A 25,217-nucleotide genomic window follows, 5' to 3' on the forward strand; every position below is an offset into this window, starting at 1 on the left:
TATTGGTTTTGCCATATATCAACATGAATCTGCCACAGGTAAATCAACAGAGATCTATTATTTTTCTTAAAATAATTTGTTTACTATTATTTATATTAGTTAGGTACAAAATTGGAAAAAAATATATCTTGGATGTTACACTTTTATGTCCTCCTTAAGTCCTCCCAAACTGATAGCAATGGAATTCTCCATTCTCCTAAAACATGGTCTACCATCTTGGTATCTGGTGTGATTGGGCTGCTTCCTAAGGTCACAGAAAGTAAAATAATGCCTTAAGTAGATGGTTGCTTGTGGAACGCAAAGAGACAAAGAAAGATGTTTAACCAGGGCTGAAAATGAGGAAAAAGGAAAGGAAATTACCTTAGATGATATGACACAGTGTTGATAGCTGATAGTGACAGCCCAATAATGTACTTTACCAAGGCTTTTCCCATTGCTCTTTGTAACCTAATTTTCAACTTCCTTTCTTCTTTTTTCCCCTGATTTATTCAGAACTAACTGTCAAATAGCATTTACATCCATTAGATATACAAAGTGATGATTTGAATACATTGTGAAATGATTACCACACTAAAATTGGTTAACACATTCATCACCTCACATAGTTACCACTATAGTGTGTGTATAGTGAGAACATTTAAGGTCTACTTTTGTAGGTAATTTCAAGCTTATAATATGGTATGGTTAACTGGAGTCACCATGTATATTACATCCCCAGAACTTGTTCATCAAATGTAATAGCAAAAAGTTTGCACACTTTGAACAGCATCACCCATTTCTCCCACCTTCCAACTCCTAGCAACCAATAATCTCTTCCTGTTTCTATGAGTTCATTCTACCTTTGTAGATTCCACATACACATGAGATCATACAGTACTAGCTTTTCCCTGACTGACATAGTTTACTTAGATTAAGATCCTTGCGATAATCCCATGTTGCAGAAAACATGACTTCTTTACTGCTGAAGACAGGGGATTCTCTGTTTCAAGACCTGTCCAATTGTCACATCCTCTGACTGCTATCTTTTCCTCACCCAAAATGGATCTTTCTTAGATATGAGACGGAATATCTTTATCCAAAGATGCTTTTACTTTACACTAGTTTTAGATACTTTGCTTTTGGATTTACAGCACTCAATTTTTTATTCCATGATGACTTTAAGTCTAATTATGACTTACTTGACTATTTAGTTCATTAGTGTCTAATACTAGCACCAGCTTAAGTTCATTAATACAGAATCTAAAAAAAATGTTCTATAAAATATAAAGAACCTAAGTGGTGGAAGATTGCTCAATACATGTATAATGTCTTAGTGAAATTGAAATAATGTTTGAATGGAAAATTACTCCAGAATTAGCACAACTAGAAATGTCAAAAGCTTTTTCAAACATAGCAAGTGCCTTATAGAAACTGGCTACATACTAAGCATAACATTTGAGGGCAACTGCAGTATCTCTGAAGAGTGGTGTTTAATACAAATAATTATTCATTTAAGAATCTGAAAAAAATTATGTTTCTCATGTATCATACCATATAATTGTAATTAAGCAATTACTATGTGTGTAGCCATATGTACAGATATATAATAAAAATATTTAAAAATATAGTTTATTTTTAAATTTTTCTAGGGCCTCTTTTACATCTTTGTTCCTCAAACTATAAATCAGAGGGTTTAACATGGGAATCACAAGGGTGTAAAACAATGAGGTCATTTTGTCTTCATCTAGAGAGTAGGATGAACTCGGCCTGAAATACATGAAGAGCAGAGTTCCCTGGAAAATTGCCACTGCAATTAGGTGGGAAGTGCAGGTGGAGAAAGCTTTGAATCTCCCCTCAGCAGAGTGGATTTTCAAGACTGAAAGTATGATATAACAATAAGAGATAAGAACTCCTGAAATTGTACTCAGCTCAATGAAACCGAAAACAATGAACAACACCAACTCATTGACCTGTATATCAGAGCAGGAAAGGAGGAAAAGTGGAGGTAAGTCGCAGAAGAAATGGTTAATCACATTTGACCCACAGAAACATAAGCGGAATGCTAATGTCGTGTGTATCAGAGCATCTGCCATTCCCACCAGGTAAACCCCAGCCACGAGCAGGGAGCAGACCCTGCTGGACATGCTGACCGCATAGAGCAAGGGGCTGCTGATGGCCTTGTACCGGTCATAGGCCATCACTGCCAGCAGGAGACACTCAGAATCTGCAAAGATACAGAAGACCAAGAATTGCAGAGCACAGCCACAGAAAGAGATTGACTTGTTCTTGGCAAATAGGTCCATCAGCATCTTAGGGCCGATGGCTGTGGAATAGCAGAGGTCACAGAAGGAGAGGTGGCTGAGGAAAAAGTACATGGGTGTGTGCAGCTGGGGATCCATCCTAATCAGGGTGATCATTCCGAGATTTGCCAAAAGATTGATGAGATAAAAAAGGAAAAACATTGTAAATAGGATCACTTTGTTCTCAGTGTTCTCAGTAATTCCTAAGAAAATGAACTCAGTAAAGGAGGAGCAATTCTCTCCACTCATTCTTCTTTGTTCTTGTCTAAAGTTTTAGCAAGTGATCAAGAAAATGACACCTGGATGTGTAACATTTCTGCACATCTGCAAAATGTCATAAGACAGAGCATGATTTTTTTCTATATTTTTATATTTAGAAAATAATTAATGTCAGGTGTATGTATGCTTGAAGAGGGATAGCTGTATATTAAGCAGTAATAAAAATTATCTGGAATTGAGCTTTGAGAAATAGTGATGTAAATTTAGATATCATTCATGAGGTATGCTACTTTCTACAAGCTCTTCTCTGAGCATTATTTTCCTTATCTCAGTGGGTAGATATCGATAAATTTCACTCTCCTTATCTCTTCAAAATAATTTGTAAGAGACATCAGTGATAGAGAAGCCAGGTTTAAGACATGAGACTAAGAATTTTCTATGCTTGAAAATATTCACTTGAATACAAAAAATTATTAGAAAATATAATCACAAAATTTATGTTTCTCAAAATCACATGATCAATTTAAGAGTCTTTAACTTAGTTACAGAAACAATGAGTATAACACTGACTAGCATTAATAATGGAGAAGGCAATGGCACCCAACTCCAGTACTCTTGCTTGGAAAATCCCATGGATGGAGGAGCCTGGTGGGCTGAAGTCCATGGGGTCTTGAAGAGTAGGATAGGGCTGAGTGACTTCACTTTCACTTTTCACTTTCATGCATGGGAGAAGGAAATGGCAACCCACTCCAGTGTTCTTGCCTGGAGAATCCCAGGGATGGCAGAGCCTGGTGGGCTGCCATCTCTGGGGTCACGCAGAGTCGGACACGACCGAGGCGACTTAGCAGCAGCAGCAGCAGCATTAATAAAAAAAATTATTATGGTACAGATTTTAGTTTATGTTGCATTTAGTATTTGGAGATACATGAAATAAGTATTATTTACCTTTTTGCTAGAAATTTATAATTGCTTTCCCACAATGCTCATTATCTCTTTTTGTAGTAGTTGTAGTCAAGGGATGAATCTATTGACCAGTGGAAGAAAAAAAGTTAAAAGGAAGTAAAAGCAACAGAATGTACCACATACATTTGCATCACTTTAGATTTTAAATCTCCTTTCTGGATTCAATTTATGATAGGAACATATTTCTGTCTCAGTTTGTAAACACTGGACCTTTCAGAGATGGCTTAGTTATTTCAGCACCAAAGTATCAAATCAGTAGTAAAAAAAAAAGATTCAGCATAGCAGTTGGCAGAGGTAATTTGGAGGTAAATGGAGTCCATGAGTGAGAAAACAATAAAAAAGTGTAGGAATAATAGCATGCCATAAAAAAGAAATCTGAAGAAAAAGCCAAATGCTTTTTCTGGGTCATCAACAAGGATTTGTAGGGACTTCCTAGAGGAAGGTGAGCTTCCTGGGGCTGTGGGAGGCCTGGGAGAGAATTAATTAGGCCTGACCTTGGGGCTAAGTCGCTAAGTTGCCTTTCCCCTGTAAAATAACATCCTTCCTGTGGTTGGGAGAAGGCCGGGCCTGCACGCCTGACAAAGTTAAGGCAGTGGTGAAGGAAAGCGGGGAAAGGTTTAGCACGGGGATGGTTCTGTAAGAACAGAGGTTGATGTGGGCAACCAGCTGTCCCAGTTTGTCTGGGATTAAGAAGTCTCCTGAGTGCAGAGCTGTCACTGAGCCTGGACCAGGAAGGCATTAGCAGCCATATGTCTATTCATTGCCAGGTAGCTCATGCTCTTTCCCCTGAAATCTCAGATCCTGTTACCCCATATGAGCTTTCATAAGTATATCAGCAAATGTTACGCAACTCCCCAAAGTACAGGCATAGCTTGTGTAGTTGTGCTTCACTTTATTGGGCTTCTTGCATGCTGTATTTTTCACAGACTGAAGGATTGTGGCACTCCTTCATTGAGCAAGTCTACTGGCATCATTTTTCCAACAGCATTTGCTCACTTTGTGTCTTTGGGTCACATGTTGGTAATGCTCACAATATTTCAAACTTTTCATTATTACTATGTTTGTTATGGTGATCAGTGATCTTTGACGTTACTGTTGTGATTGTTCTGGTATTTTTTAGCAATAAAGTGATTTTAAATAATAAAAAAATCTCCTTTAATTTAATAAAATATAAATGAAAAGAGTGACAATAAATACTTCTAAAACACATAGACTTCTCCCTATGTTGTATGTATGTATTTATGTGTGTGAATGTGTATATACATATTTAATGTATCTGAGAATAGAGTATAAGTAATAGATGTTTTCCTTTAGTTCACTTCAGTTCAGTCGCTCAGTCATATCCGACTCTTTGAGACCCCCAGGGCATATGGTTCATGTGGAGATGAACTTGTACGTGTTTTTATTTTTACTGTGGTACCTACACTATTTTTTAAATAAAACAATATATACCTTAAATTGTTTTTTAATACTTACCAAATGATAAAAAGAGTGAAGGCTTTCCCATGAACCAAGAACAAAATGAAATAAAAGTAATTACGCATGGATACTAACAAGTTCATACTCATTCAGTTCTGAGAAGAAATATTATTACTAGCCATTAAATGCAGATTTTAGAGAATAGGAAGGCATAAAATATTGCATTTACAAAACTTTTTCTCAAAAAGTTAAGTATTTTCTGCTATATTCTTTAAGTTAGGATCTAGAAACCTACCTGAGATGAGCAGGGCTTGAGTAGCTGAACAACAACCAGTGTGTGTTAGTCACTCAGTCGAGTCCAGCTCTTTGTGACCCCATGTGACCCTCTCTGGCTCCTCTGTCCATGGAATTCTCCAGGCAAGAATATTGGAGTGGGTTGCTATTCCCTTCTCCCAGGGATCTTCCCCATCCAGGGATCAAACCTAGGTCTCTTGTACTGCAAGCAGGCGCTTTACCATCTGAGCCACCAGGGAAGAACAACAGGCAGATGGCCTTTTATTTTACCAGGTACGATGGGACTTAAATCCCAGTGCTACTGCCCTTAGGCTTTGATGTTATACAAACACTTCATGAATTATATTTCTCTTTCTCTATATTCCCTTGAGAATTCAAAACAACTTAGCACCAGCTAAGTTTTTGTGCTTCACTGTTGTTACCAAATTGCTCTGTGTTAGGAAGAAAACTGCAAATTTTAGGACTGCTTAACAGTTACCCTGAAACCATTTCCTCCTTCTCTAGTGAAACAGGAAACCTAAGGAAACTCAAAAAAAGGTCCCTCCCTCCATCACTTCTAACTTCTTCACATTATTCACTGTGTTTTTAAAAAAATTCTCTTTCATACCTCATTTAGGAGTATTACTACATTCCTATTGTATTTTCTTTTATATTAAAATATAATACTCATATCACATATACCATAAAATTCACCCTTTTAATGTATATAGGTTATTTTATTTTATTAGTTTTATTGTGTTTTCAAGGCTTTTCAGTCACCACTACTATCTACCTGCAGAACATTTTCATCAGTTCAGTAAGAAGCCCACACCTATTGGCTCTCATTCCCTGTCCCTGCTGACCCCAGCCCTGGCAACCACTTATCCATATTCTGACTCTGAGCAGTTTCTTATTCTCAGTCTTGCATATAAACAGAATTATGCAATATGTGTTGTATTTTTTCTTCTCTCAAGCTTCTTTTCTTCAGTGAAAAATTATCAAGGCTCATCCATGTGTCAGAATCAGGATTCTGTTTCATTGAAGGGCACAATAATATTTCCTTCTATGGATATTACACACTTACTGACCCATTGTTCAGTTGGATAAATGTTGGGTTGTTTCTCCTCTTTATCTGTCATGGATAATGATGCTATGTTATTCTTGTCAATGCTACCTTTCAAGGCAGCCGTCATCACCAAACCTTATCTTACTCCTATCTTCCAACCACATACCAAAGGATATTTCATTGATTTTATGTCTCCCTCACATTCTCTAAACTATGCACTTTTTTTCTGAGTTATGTTAATTTGTTCTTGTAAGAATGTCTGCTAAATTTAAGACCTCATAAATTACAGCAATGATTATTTTGTATTTTCTAAACTTAATGGCACAAGGATTTGAAAAAGTAGTATTTTCTAAATATTTGCCATTAAGTATTTATGACTATAAGGGTAGAAAATAGTGTGCTGTGCTTAGAGTTGCTCAATCATCTCCAACTCTGCAACCTCCTGGACCATAATCAGCCAGGATCCTCTGTCCATGGGATTTTCCCAGCAAGAATACTGATACTCCTCCAGTCTATCTTCCCAAAACCAAGGATGGAACCTGTGTCTCCTGCATCTCCTGCATTGACTGACAGATTCTTTACCACTGAGCCACATGGGAAAACAATGTAAAAAATAGCAGTATACCTGCTTTGAAAATTTTTCTACAGATACAGCTCAATTGTACAAAAAAGGTCTTAATGAGCTGGATAACCACGATGGTGTGGACACAAACTTAGAGCCAGACATCCTAGAGTGTGAAGCCAAGTGGGCCTTGGAAAACAGTACTATGAACAAAGCTAGTGGAGGTGATGGAATTCTTGCTGAGTTATTTCAAATCTTAAAAAGATGTTGTGAAAGTGCTGCATTCAATATGTCAGCAAAATTGGGAAACTCACAAGACTGGAAAAGGTCAGATTTTATTCCAATCTGAAAGAAGGGCAATGGCAAAGAATTCTCAGATCAGATCAGATCAGTCGCTCAGTCGTGTCCGACTCTTTGTGACTCCATGAATCGCAGCACACCAGGCCTCCCTGTCCACCATGCGATTGTGCTCATTACACATGCTTGCAAGGAAATGCTCAAAATCCTTCAAGCTAGGCTTCAACAGACATGAACTAAGAACTTCCAGGTGTACAAGCTGGCTTTAGAAAGGGCAGTGGAACCAGAGATCAAATTGCCAACATCAGTTATTCCAGAAAAAAATATTTACTTCTGCTTCATTGACTGTGCAAAAGCCTTCGACTGTGTGGATCACAATGAACTGTGATGCAAATACCATACCACATTACCTGCCTCCTGATAAACCTGTATGCAGTCAAGAAACAACAGTCAGGATTGGACTTACATCAAGGTTGTATATTGTCACCATGTTTATTTAGTTTGTATATGCAGAGTACTAATTTCCAGATAGGATGAAGCCCAAGCTGAATCAAGATTGCCTTAAGAAATATCAACAACCTCAGATATGCAGATGATACCACTCTAATGGCAGAAATGAAGAGGAACTAAAGAGTCTCTTGATGAAGGTAAAAGAAGAGAGTGAAAACATGTCTTAAAACTCAACATTCAAAAAACAAAGATTACGGCATCTGGTCCCATCACTTCATGGCAAATAGATGGGGAAAAAGTGGAAGCAGTGATAGATTTTATTTTCTTGGGTTCCCAAGTCGCTATGGACATTGAAATTAAAAGATGCTTGCTCCTTGGAAGGAAAGCTATGACAAATGTAGAGAGTGTATTAAAAAGCAGAGATATCACTTTGCTGACAAAGACCCAAACAGCTAAAGCTATGGTTTTCCCAGTAGTCATGTAAGGTTGTGAGAGTAGGACCATAAAAAAGGTTGAGGGTTGAAAAATAGATGCTTTCCAATTGTGGTGCTTGAGAAGACTCTTGAAAGTCCCTTCAACAACAAAGGGATCAAATCAGTCAATCCTGAAAGAAATCAACCCTGAATATTCACTGCAAAGACTGATGCTGATGCTGAAGCTCCAATATTTTGGCTATCTGCTATGAAGAGACCACTCACTGGAAAAGACCTTGATGCTGGGAAAGATTGAGGGCAGGAGGAGAAGGGGGTTACAGTGTATGAGATTGTTGGATGGCATCACTGACTCATTAGACATGAGTTTAAGCAAACTCAGAGAGATACTGGAAGATAGGAGAGCCTGGCATGCTACAGCTCATGGGGTCACAAAGAGTCCAACATGACCTGGCAACTGAACAATAATAACAATATTGGAAAGTGAGGAAAATGTTTGAAAATCATGTATCTATATATCTGACAAAGAACTTGTATCCAAACTTTATGAAAATCTCTCATAAATAATAAAAATCAAATTAATAAAATTTATGCAAAAGATTGGACAAATAATCTCACCAAGAAGATGTATAAATAGCAAGGTCATGTGTAACAGTTTGCTCAGCATCTTTACTTGTTAGGGACTTGACAATAAGGTAAATTAAAAATGCTGATCATGCCTAATTTTCTGTTTTATCTGAATTTTCATTTGGGATTTAACAGGAACAAAGATTATATTTTTATTTGTTTGGGCTACATTTCTATTTGTTTGTGTCATGTTTTTTTGTGTGTTTTTTTCTGTAAACCTAAGAAATTCACCAAGCTAAATTTCATATCATTAGTACATTTTTAATTTGGGAAAAAGATCCATAGGGACAATTGTTGATTCATTTTTAATGTATTGCCATTCTTGGTGTGATCAACCCAATACTCAGATATCTAATGTATTACTGTGGAGATATTGTTAAGAAAAGCTCAAACCACATAGCTAATTGCTAATAATTTTCCACTGGTTAAAATCAAGACACTGATGCATTTATGTCACAAAAGAATTTCAGTGTCATTATTAACCTCTCTGGCACATATTTGCTATATGTAGAATTGTCCTTGATTACCTAATTCTATTTCTATCCAAATTAATTTTCCCTCAGGTACTTCCTGATATTCTGGGATTCAAAAATCCCTAGAGTTGCATTTTATTCCCTCAGAACCTGACTTTAGCTTTCTAACAGCTCCTCAAAACCATGTAGACTATTGTGCCTTCAATCTGTTCCCACCTAGCCACTTAAAACTGAGTTTGGGTAGCTACATTACAATTGTAAGTTGGATAAACTAAAGTATTTCCCAAAGGGATCTATGTCTAATTAAAAATGGAGACCTTAAATAATTGGAAAGCATGTTTCAAGGAGAAAATATATTCCTCTGGTACAAACAAGTGAGAGAAAAACAATCTATACTTAGGGTTTCTCTAGTGCCCCTGGTGACAGTAAAATTGTGTGTAGGCAAATGTCTGCTCAGAAGGTTACCTTTTCAGGACACAGTTGTGTGTTCCTCAAACTTGGAGTATTGAGATGCAGAGTTCACTGCATGATCGGGTACCAAAGTTCATTATGTCCCACTGTTGGTGGGAGAAAGACTAGGAGAACCTGTGAACGGATACAGACTGTGCTGTTCTACAAACAGAGCAACGCTCTAGTAGCATAAAGATTAATTATGCACTGAGATAATCTATGACACAATGCACTACATCATTTTCACAAATATATCAACACTTATTTGCACAAGAAACTGTTAGATAAAAAATAATTAAAATTTAACAACCTGCAGTGAGCATACTTTGTTTATGGAAATTTTCTTTTTAGAGTATGATACACATAAAGAAAACATTCTTCTATAAAAGTATAATACAAGAAAATTTTCAATAATGAAAAGATCTTAATCCCAGAACACCAAAGATAAAACATGCCTAGTGTCTCAGAAACTGTCATCCCACCTCTATCACAAATTGATGTCCAATACAGTACTTTGTGCTTCCCTGATGGCTCAGTGGTAAAGAATCTGCCTGCAATACAGGAGACACGGATTCTGTCCCTGGGTCAGGAAGATCACCTGGGAAGAGGAAATGGCAACAAACTCCAGTATTCTTGTCTAAGGAACCCCATGAATAGAGCAGCCTTGTGGATCTATGGGATTGCAAAAGAGTCAGACAAGACTTAGCAACTAAACTACCACCACCACCACAATAATTTAGTTTTAATAGTTTGAGTTATATAGTAGTATAATCATAGATTTTGTATTTTTGTTTCTGACTTCTTTCACTCAATATTATTTTAATGAAATTTCTCTACACTTTTGTATCTCAAGGCAGTTCATTCATCCTCGTTGTTGTGTAGTTTTCCTAGGTATAAACTTACCACATAGTAATTTATTTAATACAAGAGCATGTGTCAGCATACATGACCTATAAGTTTTCAGTGGAACTAAACATACCATTTATTTACATACTATTCATGGTTGCTTTCATGATTCAGAGAAAACCTGAGGGTTGTGACGAAGTTTATCAACTGTGACCTCTAAAATGTACATTATTTAACACTACTGAAAAGTTTGTTAGGTCTTTAATATGTTGAAGAAAATTGAGTTTAAGAAGAGATTAGTTCTATATTATTATAAATAAAGCAATGAGGAATATTTTGTGTACATCTTTTGGTTGTCATAGTCACTCATTTCTTTTGGGTAACATTCAAAGAATTGCATCTTTCGAGTTGTATGACATGTACATGTCCAGCTATATTAGACCCCCCCTTAGAGATTTACAAAGTGTAGCAACAAGTCTTGTTCTACTGTTAATGTGAAAAGTCATGGTTGTTCCACATCCTCACCAAGAGTGTCTAATTCAAATATTTGCATCTTGCAATTTTTTAGATTGATTGGTTTGATCAATTTGATCAAACCAGTCAATCCTAAGGAAATCAACCCTGGATATTCACTGGAAGGACTGGTGCTGAAACTGAAGCTCCAATACTTTGACCACCTGATGTGAAGAGCTGACTCATTGGCAAAGACTCTGATGGTGGGAAAGAATGAGGGCAAGAGAAGGGGGCGATAGAGGATGAAATCGTTGAATGGCACCACTGTCTCAATGGACATGAGCTTGAGCAAACTCTGGGAGATTGTGAAAGACAGGGAAACATGGCGCTCCAGTTCATGGGGTCACAGATAATTGGACATGACTTAGTTACTGAACAATGAAGAAAAATCTTTCCGATCAGATCAGATCAGATTAGTCGCTCAGTCGTGTCCTACTCTTTGTGACCCCATGAATCACAGCACACCAGGCCTCCCTGTCCATCACCAACTCCCGGAGTTCACTGAGACTCATGTCCATTGAGTCAGTGATGCCATCCAGCCATCTCATCTTCTGTCGTCCCCTTCTCCTCTTGCTCCCAATCCCTCCCAGCATCAGAGTCTTTTCCAATGAGTCAACTCTTCGCATGAGGTAGCCAAAGTACTGGAGTTTCAGCTTTAGCATCATTCCTTCCAAAGAAATCCCAGGGCTGATCTCCTTCAGAATGGACTGGTTGGATCTCCTTGCAGTCCAAGGGACTCTCAAGAGTCTTCTCCAACACCACAGTTCAAAAGCATCAATTCTTTGGTGCTCAGCCTTCTTCACAGTCCAACTCTCACATCCATACATGACCGCAGGAAAAATCATAGCCTTGACTAGACAAACCTTTGTTGGCAAAGTAATGTCTCTGCTTTTGAATATGCTATCTAGGTTGGTCATAACTTTCCTTCCAAGGAGTAAGTGTCTTTTAATTTCATGGCTGCAGTCACCATCTGCAATGATTTTGGAGCCCAGAAAAATAAAGTCTGACACTGTTTCCCCATCTACTTGCCATGAAGTGGTGGGACTGGATGCCATGATCTTCGTTTTCTGAATGTTGAGCTTTAAGCCAACTTTTTCACTCTCCACTTTCACTTTCATCAAGAGGCTTTTGAGTTCCTCTTCACTTTCTGCCATAAGGGTGGTGTCATCTGCATATCTGAGGTTATTGATATTTCTCCCGGCAATCTTGATTCCAGCTTATGTTTCTTCCAGTCCAGCGTTTCTCATAATGTACTCTGCATATAAGTTAAATAAACAGGGTAACAATACACAGCCTTGACGTACTCCTTTTCCTATTTGGAACCAGTCTGTTGTTCCATGTCCAGTTCTAACTGTTGCTTCCTGACCTGCATATAGGTTTCTCAAGAGGCAGATCAGGTGGTCTGGTATTCCCATCTCTTTCAGAATTTTCCACAGTTTATTGGGATCCACACAGTCAAAGTCTTTGGCATAGTCAAGAAAGCAGAAACAGATGTTTTTCTGAAACTCTCTTGCTTTTTCCATGATCCAGTGGATGTGGCAATTTGATCTCTGGTTCCTCTGCCTTTTCTACAACCAGCTTGAACATCAGGAAGTTCACGGTTCACATACTGCTGAAGCCTGGCTTGGAGAATTTTGAGCATTACTTTACTAGCGTGTGAGATGAGTGCAATTGTGAGGTAGTCTGAGCATTCTTTGGCATTGCCTTTCTTTGGAATTGGAATGAAAACTGACCTTTTCCAGTCCTGTGGCCACTGCTGAGTTTTCCAAATGTGTTGGCATATTGAGTGCAGCACTTTCACAGCATCATCTTTCAGGATTTGGAATAGCTCAAGCGGAATTCTATCACCTCCACCAGCTTTGTTTGTAGTGATGCTTTCTAAGGCCCACTTGACTTCACATTCCAGGATGTCTGGCTCTAGGTCAGTGATCACACCATCATGATTATCTGGGTCGTAAAGATCTTTTTGTACAGTTCTTCTGTGTATTCTCACCATCTCTTCTTAATATCTTCTGCTTCTATTAGGTCCATACCATTTCTGTCCTTTAAGGAGCCTATCTTTGCACGAAGTGTTCCTTTGGTATCTCTGATTTTTTTTAGTCTTTTTTTCTTGAAGAGATCTCTAGTCTTTCCCACTCTGTTGTTTTCCTCTATTTCTTTGCATTGATCGCTGAAGAAGGCTTTCTTATATCTTCTTGCTATTCTTTGGAACTCTGCATTCAGATGCTTATATCTTTCCTTTTCTCCTTTGCTTTTCACTTCTCTTCTTTTCACAGCTATTTGTAAGGCCTCCCCAGATAGCCATTTAGCTTTTTTGCATTTCTTTTGCATGGGGATGGTCTTGATCCCTGTCTCCTGTACAATGTCACGAAACTCCATCCACAGTTCATCAGGCACTCTATCTATCAGATCTAGGCCCTTAAATCTATTTCTCACTTCCACTGTATAATCATAAAGGATTTGATTTAGGTCATAGCTGAATGGTCTAGTGGTTTTCCCTACTTTCTTCAATTTAAGTCTGAATTTGACAATAAGGAGTTCATGGTCTGAGCCACAGTCAGCTCCTGGTCTTGTTTTTGCTGACTGTATAGAGCTTCTCCATCTTTGGCTGCAAAGAATATAATAAATCTTTAGATGAATCATAATACTGTGTTTATTTACTGTTAACTTTTAATTTGTTTTACTTATTGGAGGGCTAATAAATTTGGATATCCACTTCTGTGAGGAGTCTATGTGATCCTGAATTTGAATAACAAGCCACACTGAATAGCCATGATTAAAAGCCTGTGGCTTCCTGAAACTCATTGTATCCCCAAAGCTTCATGTCATCACTATTGCAGGTTAATACTGCAATAATATTGCAGTCTAGATTAATAGTATAATTTTTTTTTGCTTTGAAATTAAATGATTTCTTTTTTTTTTTTAATTTTCCAAATTTCTAGTACTTTTCAATAGTAGGCATGGATTTAAACATCATGGATGGAGAAGCCTGGTAGGCTGCAGTCCATGGGGTCGCACAGAGTCAGACACGACTGAAGCGACTTAGCAGCAGCAGCAGCAGCAGAGTCATATGTATTTTGTAGACAAAGAGTGTATCAGCTGGAGACGACATTAAAGTTAATCTAGTTGAATTGTTATTTTACACAGGGGGCTCAGAGACATTGAAAAGAAGTTTTGTTTTAAAGTTAGAGTTGCACTGCTACCTGCATCATAGCACATTTCTAGAGAGAGATAACTGGGGATGTTAAATGTTGCTGCCTCTATATTTAACACAGAAATTTGCACTTATTGAATTGTGAACACTCATACTGCTTTATTTTTACAAATATAGTTATACAGCCAGTGACCCACATGTATCTCTCTGTTTTCTGCATTGGACATATGCTCAAATCTGTCATTGTTGCATCATATTTGTACTTAAGTATTTCAGTGGCAGAGGCTTCTTTTATGGCTCAACACTTAAAGAATCTACCTGCGATTCAGGAGACATAAGAGATGTGGGTTTGATCCCTGGGTCTGGAAGATGTCCTGGAGAAGGAAATGGCAACTCACTGCAGTATTCTTGCCTAGAGAATTCCATGGACAGAAGAGCCTGAAACATTCCATGGGGCTGCAAAGAGTCAGACCTTCCCCTAAATATGTTGTGTATGTAATGTATATACTGCAATATACATATATATTTATACTATTCCTCTGGTAATTTTTTACTGACATATAATTAACACCCAAAAATGTATGCAGTGTTTTAATTTATTAGGTGTCTGTTTATTTTCCTTTTGTGACCCAGACAACATGGAGTGTTTTGGATAACAGTATGGAATGCTCAGTCCTTCAACAAAGAATTCTCACAAATAGGATGAAATAACATAACACTTAAGTAGATGACTGTTCATCACAAAAAGACAGAGACATTAAAACAGGCATGAGAAGAGGAAACAAGGAAAGGAAATTATCATGGAGGAAGTGATGAAGTTGATAGTTGATTAAAAAAAAAAAAAAACTAAGTTGATGGCATCTAGCCCCATTACTGCATGGTGAATAGAAGCGGAAAGTGTGGAAGCAGTGACAGATTTCCTCTTCTTGGGCTCCAAATCACTGTGGAGGGTGACTGCAGCCATGATAGCAGAAGACAATTGCTTCTTGGCAGGAAAGCATTGACAAACCCAGACAGTGTGTTGAAAAGCAGAGCCATTACTCTGCCATATGGTCAAGGATATGGTCTTCCCAGTGGTCACATATGGTTGTGGGAGCTGGACTGTAAAGAAAGCAGAATGACAAAGAATTGAAGCCCTGGAACGGTGGTGCTGGAGAAGACTCCTGAAGGTCCCTTGGACAGCAGGGAGACCAAACCTGTCAATCTTAAGTGAGATCAACCCTGAATATTCACTGGAAGGACTGATGCTGAAGCTGAAGTTCCAATATTTTGGTCATCTGATGCGAACAGATCACTCATTGGAAAAATCCCTGATGCTGAGAAAGATAGAGCAGAAGGAAAAGAGGACATCAGAGGATGAGATGGCTGATTGGCATCACCGATGCAATGAATGTGAAGTTGTGCAAACTCTGGGCCATGGTGAGGGACAGGGAGGCCGGGTGTGCTACAGACCATGGGGTTGCAAAGAGTCGGACGTGACTGAGCGACTGAACAACAACAACGACAGCATGATGATGCACGATACTAATGTTCTGTCCGTTGGACTTTATACCCGTACTACTGTTCCATCCATTGGTCCTTATAGCCTTCTTTCCTTCCTTTTATCCAAGCTTTATCAATTAAAATTGACAAATAGCACATATAAGGTATTCAAAATGAAGATCTGATATATGTATGTGTTGTGAAATGGTCACCACTGTATGGCAAGTAAACAGTTCATTAATTCATAGAGTTAACGTTTAGAGTGTGTGTATGATGAGGACCATTAACATCTATTCTCCTGGCAAATTTCAAGTTTATAACATAGAATTATTATTTAGAGTCATCATATACATTAGATCCCCAGAACTTAAACACTGAATAATAGTAAGTTTGGCCATTATTACTCATTTCGCCCACCTTTGAGACCTTGGAAAAAACCACCAGTCTATTCTCTAATTCTATAAGTTTGAACTTTTAAAATTCAACATATATGTGAAACTATACAGTGTTTACCTTTATCTGTCTGCCTATTTTAGTCAACATAATGCATTTATGGTTCTTCCATAAGTGGTAAACAAAGCTTCTTGAATTCTACAAGACACAGTCTTGTCCCTCTCAAGACCCATCTAATTGTCAGATCCTCTGCCCACTATCATTTTGTCTCCCAAGTAGAATAATTGTTAGATCTAAGACTGAATATATCTATCAAAAGATACACTAGTTTTAGATTTTATTTTGGATTTACAATCCTCATTTTTTACTTCATAATGATTTTGAGATTTCTTATAAGTTATATAGTTATTTAATCAATTAATGCCTCTTATTAGTATTAGCTTATATTCATTTGTATAGAAAGTACAGTATATGCCATAGAACATAAAGAGACTCAAAGATTTCTCAGGAAATTCAATAATTCTTAAGGTAGCTGAAATATTATTCAAATGAAAGAATAAACCCGCAAAATTTAACAAAATTAGAAAATTCTGGAAAGTTTTCAACAAAGGGAAAGCACCATATGTAAATTCTTGATACATGAATCGAAGTATGCAATATTTCAGAACTAAAATATTTCTAAAACTTAGACTTTATAACAACAAATTCTCATTTGAACTGTTTAAGACAACTTTGTTTCTCTTGCATCATGCAGTATAAGTGATTATATATATATATATATATATATGATATAAACACAAAAACAATATGTGTGTACTTGTGACTATGAGAGTGTGTGAAATATAAATCTTTAAAATCACATTTAAAGTTTCAGTTTTTGCAGGGCCTGTTTCACATCCTTGTTCCTTAGGCTGTAAATCAGAGGGTTCAACATGGGAATCACGAGGGTGTAAAACAACGAGGACATTTTGTCTTCATCTAGAGAGTAGGATGAACTCGGCCTGAAATACATGAAAAATACAGTTCCCTGGAAAATTGCCACAGCAGTTAGGTGGGAGGTGCAGGTGGAGAAAGCTCTGAACCTTCCTTCAGCAGAGTGGATCTTCAAGACTGCTAGAATGATATAACAATAAGAGACAAGGACTCCTGAAATGGAGGTCAGTTCAACACAGCCAAAAAAAATGAATAATGCCAATTCATTGACCCGTGTATCAGAGCATGAAAGGGAGAGAAGTGGAGGTAAGTCACAAAAAAAGTGGTTAATCACATTTGACCCACAGAAGCATAAGCGGAATGCTAATGTCGTGTGTATCAAAGTATCTATAATTCCCAACAGGTAAACCCCCGCCATGAGCAGGGAGCACAGCCTGCTGGACATGCTGACCGCATAGAGCAAGGGGCTGCTGATGGCTTTGTACCGGTCATAGGCCATCACTGCCAGCAGGAGACACTCACAATCTATAAAGTTAGAGAAGACCAAAAATTGCAGAGCACAGCCACAGAAGGAGATTGATCTCTTTTTGGCTAAAAGATCCACCAGCATCTTGGGGCCAATAGCTGTGGAATAGCAGAGATCACAGAAGGAGAGGTGGCTGAGGAAAAAGTACATGGGTGTGTGCAGTTGGGGATCCATCCTAATCAAAATAATCATTCCCAGATTTGCCAAAAGGTTAATGAGATAGACAATACCAAACATGATAAATAAGATCATCTTGACTTCAGGCTTATCCGTAATTCCCCACAATATGAACTCAGTTAAGGAGGAGCAGTTTCCTCTTTTCATTCTTCTGTCTTCTTGTCTAAACTTTTGAGGAAATGATCAAGAAAATGATACACTTAAGGGAACCACCTTGGGGTGTTCACAAAATATCTGCAGGGAAGAACACAATTTATTTCTACAATGGTCTTTTTTTTTTTTTTTTTAATATTTTCAGCCTGGTGTCTCTAACATCAGTGTTTTTTGCACACTGTTTTGAAGATGTGATGAGATATCAGTTCATCCAAATATCCCTCTTGATACAAGGAAGGTAGTGCTCAGAGGAACTGAAGAGTTCATGACAACAACCAGTCAATCCCCAAAGGAAATCGGCCCTGATTATTCATTGGAAGGACCCGCTGATGCTGAAGCTGAAGCTCCAATACTTTGGCCACCTGTTGCAAAGAACCAACTCATTAGATTCATTCAACCAATTCATTAGAAAAGATCCTAATGCTGGGAAAGATTGAATGCAGAAGAAGAGGGAGCAGAAGATGAGATGGTTAGATAACATCACCAACTCAACTGACATAGATTTGAACAAACTCCAAGAGACAGTGAAGGACAAGGAAGCCTAGACTGCTGCAGTCCATGGGGTCACAAAGAGTCAGACACGACGTTGTGACTGAACAACAACAACACAGGCAGTAGCATACCTCAGAAATTACATCTAAATTTGCACAGAAGTTTCTCAACTGCCTATCTCAGATATTTTTATTATTATCAGATTGATAGCAATACCTCTTTAAAGAATGCCCATTGATCAAGTCATTTTCTGAGTGTGTGCCTGCATGCGTACTCTGTTTGACTCGTTGTGTTCTCATAGACTGCAGCCCTCCAGGCTCCCTATCCATGGGATTTTCCAGGCAAGATTCTTATCCCGTGGAGAGGGAAGCCTGGTGGGCTGCAGTTCATGAGATCACAAAGAGTGAGACAGAACTTAGCGACAGAGCATACACTCAGAAAATGACTAAGTCGGTGGGCATTCTTTAAAGAGGTATTGCTATCTATCCGATAATAATAAAAAAGACCCGAGATAGATAGCTGAAAAACTTTGTCTATTTCTAGATGTTCTTCCTAACTAAACTACTGCCATAAGCTCTATAATTTCTCTGAGCACTGTATTCTTTGTATCGAGAAGGATATTTAGATGAATTGACATCTTGTTACATTGCCAAAGCAGTGTGAAAAAAAACACCGATGCTAGAGACAGCAGGCTGGAAGTATATGAACAGCCATTTACTATGCTGAAAAAATTCCTTGGATACAAAATTTTATTTTCATTATCATGTTGCACATAAAACATAATTTAAAATATTTATTATTAGTTTTACAATCTATTAGTATACCATGCACTGGTAGCAATGAAAATAATTGTTATTGATCCTAGTCTTTAGTATTTAGTGAGACATGAAATAAGTAGCATTGAAACCTTGCTCGAAAAATTCATCACTGCTTTGCCACATGACTTATTACCTATTTATAGAGTTTCTGTTGCCAAAGGAGGAGTCTCTTAAACAACAAAAAATGCTAAAATGAAGTGAAAACCACAGAATCTAACACCTACTATTGCATCTCTTAGGACTTTAATGGACTTTTATATTATAAAAGTGGAAATAGGTTTAAGGGACAATAAATGCTCCTGCGATACATAGGTTTCTCTGTCTAGTATGTATGCACTATGTGTCTGTCACATGTTTGCATGCAGATTACATGTCTCTGACATACATAAAAACAGTGAGTGTGTAAGGAATTTTTTCTTTTGACCTTAGTAGCTATGGGGCATCACATGAAGATGAATATGCACATTTTAATTTTTAAATTCACCTGTACAGTATATTTTTAAATAAAAGAGAACAAACCCACCAAGCCCCCTTTAAATTCACCTATCTGCTACTCTGATTATAAAAGAAGTAATATCTTTCCTATAAACCAGAATCAAAATAAATTAACTTAATAGTTATATTATGGATATTAACAAGTACAGAATCTGCCAGTTCTGAGAAGAAAATATTGTTCCTGGACATTAAATTACAGAATGTATTCAACTGAGTAAACAGGTATAAAATGTTTTATTTATAAATTGATTTTCCCCCTAATGTGAATGTTTTTGTCCTATGTTCTTTAAATCAGGACCTCAAAACCTACCTGAGATGAGCTGGTCTTAGGTAGCTGAACAGATAGCAGATAGCATTTTATTTTACTAGGTACATTGGGATTTAAATCCCTGGGCCACTGCCTTTGGGTTTTGGTGTTGTACAAACATGTCATTAATTATGTTTCTGCTTCTGCATATTGGCTCATGGATTCAGGGACAAATTTAGCACAGGATGACCTTGTATACATCAATTATTTAGTGACCTTGTCACTAAATTAATCTAGCATAAGGGGGGCTTCCCTCGTAGCTCAATTGGTAAAGGATCTGCCTGCAATTCAGGAGACCCAGGTTTGATTCCTGGGTCAGAAAGATCCCTGGAGAAGGAAATGGCAACCCACTCCAGTACTCTTGCCTGGAAAATCCCATGGATAGAGGAGCCTGGCAAGCTACAGTCCATGGGGTCCCAAGGGTTGTGCACGACTTAGTGACTAAACCACCACCACCAAGGATTAAGCAGTATGAGTGAATATAGAGAGAAATGTTTCCATAATATATGATGAAAATATTTAAAAACCATACATTTGTATATACGACAAAGACTTGTATCCAAAATATATGAACTTTCATCAATAGTAAAAAAAAAAAAAAGAAAGAAAACAAAAAGTGAGCAAAAAAAAATTGAACAAATATTCTCAACAAGATGATAAATAAGCAAAAGGTTAATGCTTAAGAATTTCATTCTTATGTGAATCAATAGGTATTAAGGCAGTGGCATGGAGACGGCAGTGGCACCCCACTCCAGCACTCTTGCCTGGAAAATCCCATGGGCGGAAGAGCCTGGTAGGCTGCAGTCCATGGGGCCTCTAAGAGTCAGACACGACTGAGCGACTTCACTTTCACTTTTCACTTTCATGCATTGGAGAAGGAAATGGCAACCCACTCCAGTATTCTTGCCTGGAGAATCCCAGGGGTGGGGGAGCCTGGTGGGCTGCCGTCTATGGGGTCGCACAGAGTCGGACACGACTAAAGCGACTTAGCAGCAGCAGCAGCAGTAGCAGCAAGGCAGTGGCAATAAAGCCACAATAAGATAACATGACCTAAATGTTAATGGACTGAAATTAAATACTGATCATAACTAATGTTCTGTTTCATCTGAATTCTCATTTGCGAAATACACAGACTTTCTTATCAGTTTGGGTGTTTTCTCAGTTCTTTTCAATTTTTTTGTTTGTTTTTCTACTTTTTTTCTTATGAATCTGAGAAATTATTTATGCTAAAATTCATAAATGTAGTACATGTATAATTTTGTAAAAGTGATTCTCAATTTTTTAAAATGCCTTTATATATGTCATTGTCATTCTTGCCTATGAGGAGCTCAACACTAAAATGTCACCTGTAACCTGTGGAGACATCATTGAGGCAAATCTCAAACCACAATATGATTGCTAATAATTCCCCACTAAAATTAAGAAGGGCTCCCAGGTAGCTCAGTGGTGGATAATCCAACTACCAATGCAGGAGACTCAGAAGACAGATGCTCGATACCTGGGTCAGTAAGATCCCCAGAGGAGGAAATGGCACCCCACTCCAGTATTTTTGCCTGGAAAATTCCATGGACAGAGGAGCCTGGCAGGCTACAATCCAGGGGTTGCAAAGAGTCAGACATGACTGAGCATGCATACACACACACACACACACACACACACACACACATGTGCACACACATACACACACACAAAATCAAGAAACTGATTATGTTTCAAAAGCGTTTTGCTACCATTACTTCTCTGTTACACATATGGTGTATGTAAAATTGTTCTCAATCCCCTAATTCTACTCCTATCCACATTAATTTTTCCCTCAGGTACATCCCTATCTTTAGGGATGCAAAAATCCCTTGGGTTACATTTTGTTCAGCCAGAAGCAAGTGTTAATTTTTTGACAGGCCTGCTCCTCAAAAACATGTGGACTAACATCATTTCTATCTTCCCCCACATAACAATTTAAACCTGAGTTTGGGCAGCTACATTATAAATTGCAAGGTGGGTAACCTAAAATATCTCCCAATGGGGTTGGTGCTTCATTAAAAATGGAGATTTTAAGTAATCAAAAAACATCTTAAGGAGAAAATGTATGCTTCAGATACAAGTGAGGAAAAAAAAGTGATTAGGTTTTTCCTGGTGCCTCTGCTGACACGAAAACAATTTTATGTCGGCAAATACTACCCAAAGGTGATCTTTTTTTTTAATATAATGGTCAGTTCCTCAAACCTCGAGTAGTATGACAGAGAGCTCATTGCATGGTCTGGTATTAAAGTACATTTGAGCTCCCCACTGCTGTGAGAGTGACCAGGAGAGTCAGCGGGTGGACGAACGCAGTGCTGTTCTACAGGCAAGGCAGCGCTTTCAGTGATATAAAGATTAATAATGTACTGAGATACTCTGACACTTATACTCTACATCAATTTCATAAGTCTATATGAATAATCATTTTATATAAGAAAATTTTAGACTTAAAAATATTAATATTTTTATAATCTCATGGAAAAAAAATAAAGACAGTGATTTTAAAGTATAATATACATACAGAAAAAATTTCCATCTAAAAATGTAGATTGCAAAAAATCTTTCAAAAATGGAAAGATTCCTGCACCCAGAACCAAATAAAAAAAAAAAGTATTAGATTCTCAGAAACTGTCTCTACATCCATCAGAAATTGATTTTCCATATGATATGTGAGTTTGTTTATTTTTATTTATTTTTTTATATTTTATTTTATTTTTTAACTTTACAATATTGTATTGGTTTTGCCATATATCAACATGAATCCGCCCCAGGTATACACGTGCTCCCCATCCTGAACCCTCCTCCCTCCTCCCTCCTCCCTCCCAGTACCATCCCTCTGGGTCATCCCAGTGCACCAGCCCCAAGCATCTAGTATCGTGCATCGAACCTGGACTGGCGACTCGTTTCATATATGATATTATACATGTTTCAATGCCATTTTCCCAAATCATCCCACCCTTGCCCTTTCCCACAGAGTCCAAAAGACTGTTCTATACATCAGTGTCTCTTTTGCTGTCTCGTATACAGGGTTATCGTTACCATCTTTCTAAATTCCATATATATGCATTAGTATACTGTATTGGTGTTTTTCTTTCTGGCTTACTTCATTCTGTATAATAGGCTCCAGTTTCATCCATGTCATTAGAACTGATTCAAATGTATTTTTTTAAATTTTTAAGGTACATAGTAGTGAAATCATACAGATTTTACACTCTTATGTCTGACTTTTTTCACTCAAGATTATGTTTCTGAAGTTTTCCCATGCTCTTGTTTGAGGATGTAGTTATTCATTCTCATTGCTGTGTACTTTTCCAGCATACAAACTTATCATAAAGTCATTTGTCTAATCTAAAGCAGGAGTCAGTGAACTCGACCTGTTAAGTTTTATTGGAGCTGTGACACACCATTCATTCATGTATTACGGATGGCTGCTTTTGTGATAGAGGACAAAACAGTTGTACCAAGATTTTATGGTCTACAAACCTAAAATATACATTATTAAATACTTTCAGAAAAGTATGTCAAGTCTTGATCTAATGTATTAAAAGAAATGAGTTGCTTTTGATGTTACACTACTGTAATTAATACAATGGTGAACATTTCTATGAATGTCTTTTGGGTGCATATTCATTCTATATGCTTGGACATACTTCTAGGAATAATATTTTTGGTCTTAGGACATTTATTTGTTCAGCTATAGGAGACTCAGGCAATGGCACCCCACCCCAGTACTCTTGCCAGGAAAATGCCATGGGCGGAGGAGCCTGGTAGGCTGCAGTCCATGGAGTCGCTGAGGGTTGGACACGACTGAACGACTTCACTTTCACTTTTCACTTTCAGGCATTGGAGAAGGAAATGGCAACTCACTCCAGTGCTCTTGCCTGGAGAATCCCAGGGACAGAGGAGCCTAGTGGGCTGCTGTCTATGGGGTTGCACAGAGTCAGACACGACTGAAGTGACTTAGCAGCAGGAGACTCAGACATAGAATCTCACCGGGTGCAGTGTCAAATCTCAATCTACTGTCAGTGCATAAAACCATGCTTGTTTCACATCCTCAGTGTCAAGTCTCAATCTACTGTCAGTGCATAAAACCATGCTTGTTTCACATCCTCAGTGTCAAGTCGCAATCTACTGTCAGTGCATAAAACCATGCTTGTTTCACATCCTCAGTGTCAAATCTCAATCTACTGTCAATGCATAAAAACTATGCTTGTTTCACATCCTCAACAATAGGAGATTCTTGTTTACTATTTGGTGTGTAAATAAGTACTTTTGCCATTTGGTAAATGTCAACACAGCTCTTAACATTTTATTTCACTTCCATTTACTTCAGCACTAATAAAGTCGGATATCTATCTGCTTCTATAAGTGAAAGTTTGCAGCCTCAAGCCAGGAGCTACTCCAGAATTCATGACCTCCAGAGGAAAGGATTTTGATCTGGAGTCAGAGAGGAGGCTTGATCACTTGAAGTTTTTGTGTAATAAAGTTTTATTAAAGTATAAAGGTATAGAGCAAGCTCTGACATCAGAAGGGGGCAGAAAGAGTTGCTAGCGTTTACCAAGGAGTTATATATCTGTTGCAGAATCACCTCAAAACTGAGAGAGCTGTATCAGGCCCCTCTCCCACAACATGCAGTTTTGAGACAGCCCGGGGCACAAGGCGAGTCATCCCCGGCCATAAAACAATTGACATGAACCTTAAAGAAAGGAAGATTTCCAGGCTATTACATAGTTTCATTAGCACAGCTTAAGAGAACATTCCCATGAGTAAGACATAGGGATTTATGAGCCATTATCAGTTCAAGGTTTGAGAAAAGTTAAGTCCAGGCTGAACCAGGGGTCTTCCTGACAACACAAAATTTAAAACAAACCTTCTTTTAATTTTGTACAGAGAGGGAACAAACAAAACAAACAAACATCTGCCACTTGCATTCTATTTTCTCTGCTTGGGGATCCCTAGCCTTCCTGCCTGTTACCCTCTCATAAGGAGTCCATGAGATGTTGAACTTGGATAACAGGGCATGTAAAACAGCTGTTTTTAAAGTTTTTGGCCTCCTAAAACTCACACTGTCTTAATGGCTTCATGTAACTGACATTTCAGGTCAAGTGAGTGAGTGAAAGTCACTCAGTCATGTCCAACTCTTTGCAACCCCATGTACTATACAGTCCATGGAATTCTCCAGGCAGAATACTGGAGTGGGTAGCCTTTCCCTTCTCCAAGGGATCTTCCCAACCCAGGGATCAAACCCAGGTCTCCCTCATTTCAGGCAGATTCTTTACCAGCTGAGACACAAGGGAAGCCCTAGAATACTGGAGTGGGTAGCCTATCTCTACTCCAGGGCATCTTCCCGACCCAGGAATTGAACTGGGGTCTCCTGCACTGCAAGTGGATTCTTTACCAA

General features: G+C 38.0%; 2 protein-coding genes across 4 annotated transcripts; both read right to left on the reverse strand.

The window, feature by feature from the left end:
• Nucleotides 1-1,595: 1,595 nt before the first annotated feature.
• Nucleotides 1,596-5,285, reverse strand: LOC133261440 (olfactory receptor 5W2-like). Of its 2 annotated transcripts, XM_061439920.1 has the most exons (2): nt 5,274-5,285; nt 1,596-2,516 (listed from the first exon to the last, which is right to left on the reverse strand). In XM_061439920.1, the coding sequence occupies exons 1-2, from the start codon at nt 5,283-5,285 to the stop codon at nt 1,596-1,598; spliced, it is 933 nt and encodes a 310-aa protein (XP_061295904.1). The 2 variants fall into 2 exon arrangements, with proteins under 2 accessions (XP_061295904.1, XP_061295905.1); XM_061439921.1 differs by lacking the exon at nt 5,274-5,285 and having other exon boundaries at nt 1,596-2,531.
• Nucleotides 5,286-16,759: 11,474 nt separating this feature from the next.
• On the reverse strand, nt 16,760-20,490 carry LOC133261441 (olfactory receptor 5W2-like). Of its 2 annotated transcripts, XM_061439922.1 has the most exons (2): nt 20,478-20,490; nt 16,760-17,691 (listed from the first exon to the last, which is right to left on the reverse strand). In XM_061439922.1, the coding sequence occupies exons 1-2, from the start codon at nt 20,488-20,490 to the stop codon at nt 16,760-16,762; spliced, it is 945 nt and encodes a 314-aa protein (XP_061295906.1). The 2 variants fall into 2 exon arrangements, with proteins under 2 accessions (XP_061295906.1, XP_061295908.1); XM_061439924.1 differs by lacking the exon at nt 20,478-20,490 and having other exon boundaries at nt 16,760-17,784.
• Between the last annotated feature and the right edge of the window lie 4,727 nt (nt 20,491-25,217).

The sequence above is a fragment of the Bos javanicus genome, chromosome 15, assembly GCF_032452875.1.
Source record: "Bos javanicus breed banteng chromosome 15, ARS-OSU_banteng_1.0, whole genome shotgun sequence".
Taxonomy (NCBI): Eukaryota; Metazoa; Chordata; class Mammalia; order Artiodactyla; family Bovidae; genus Bos; species Bos javanicus.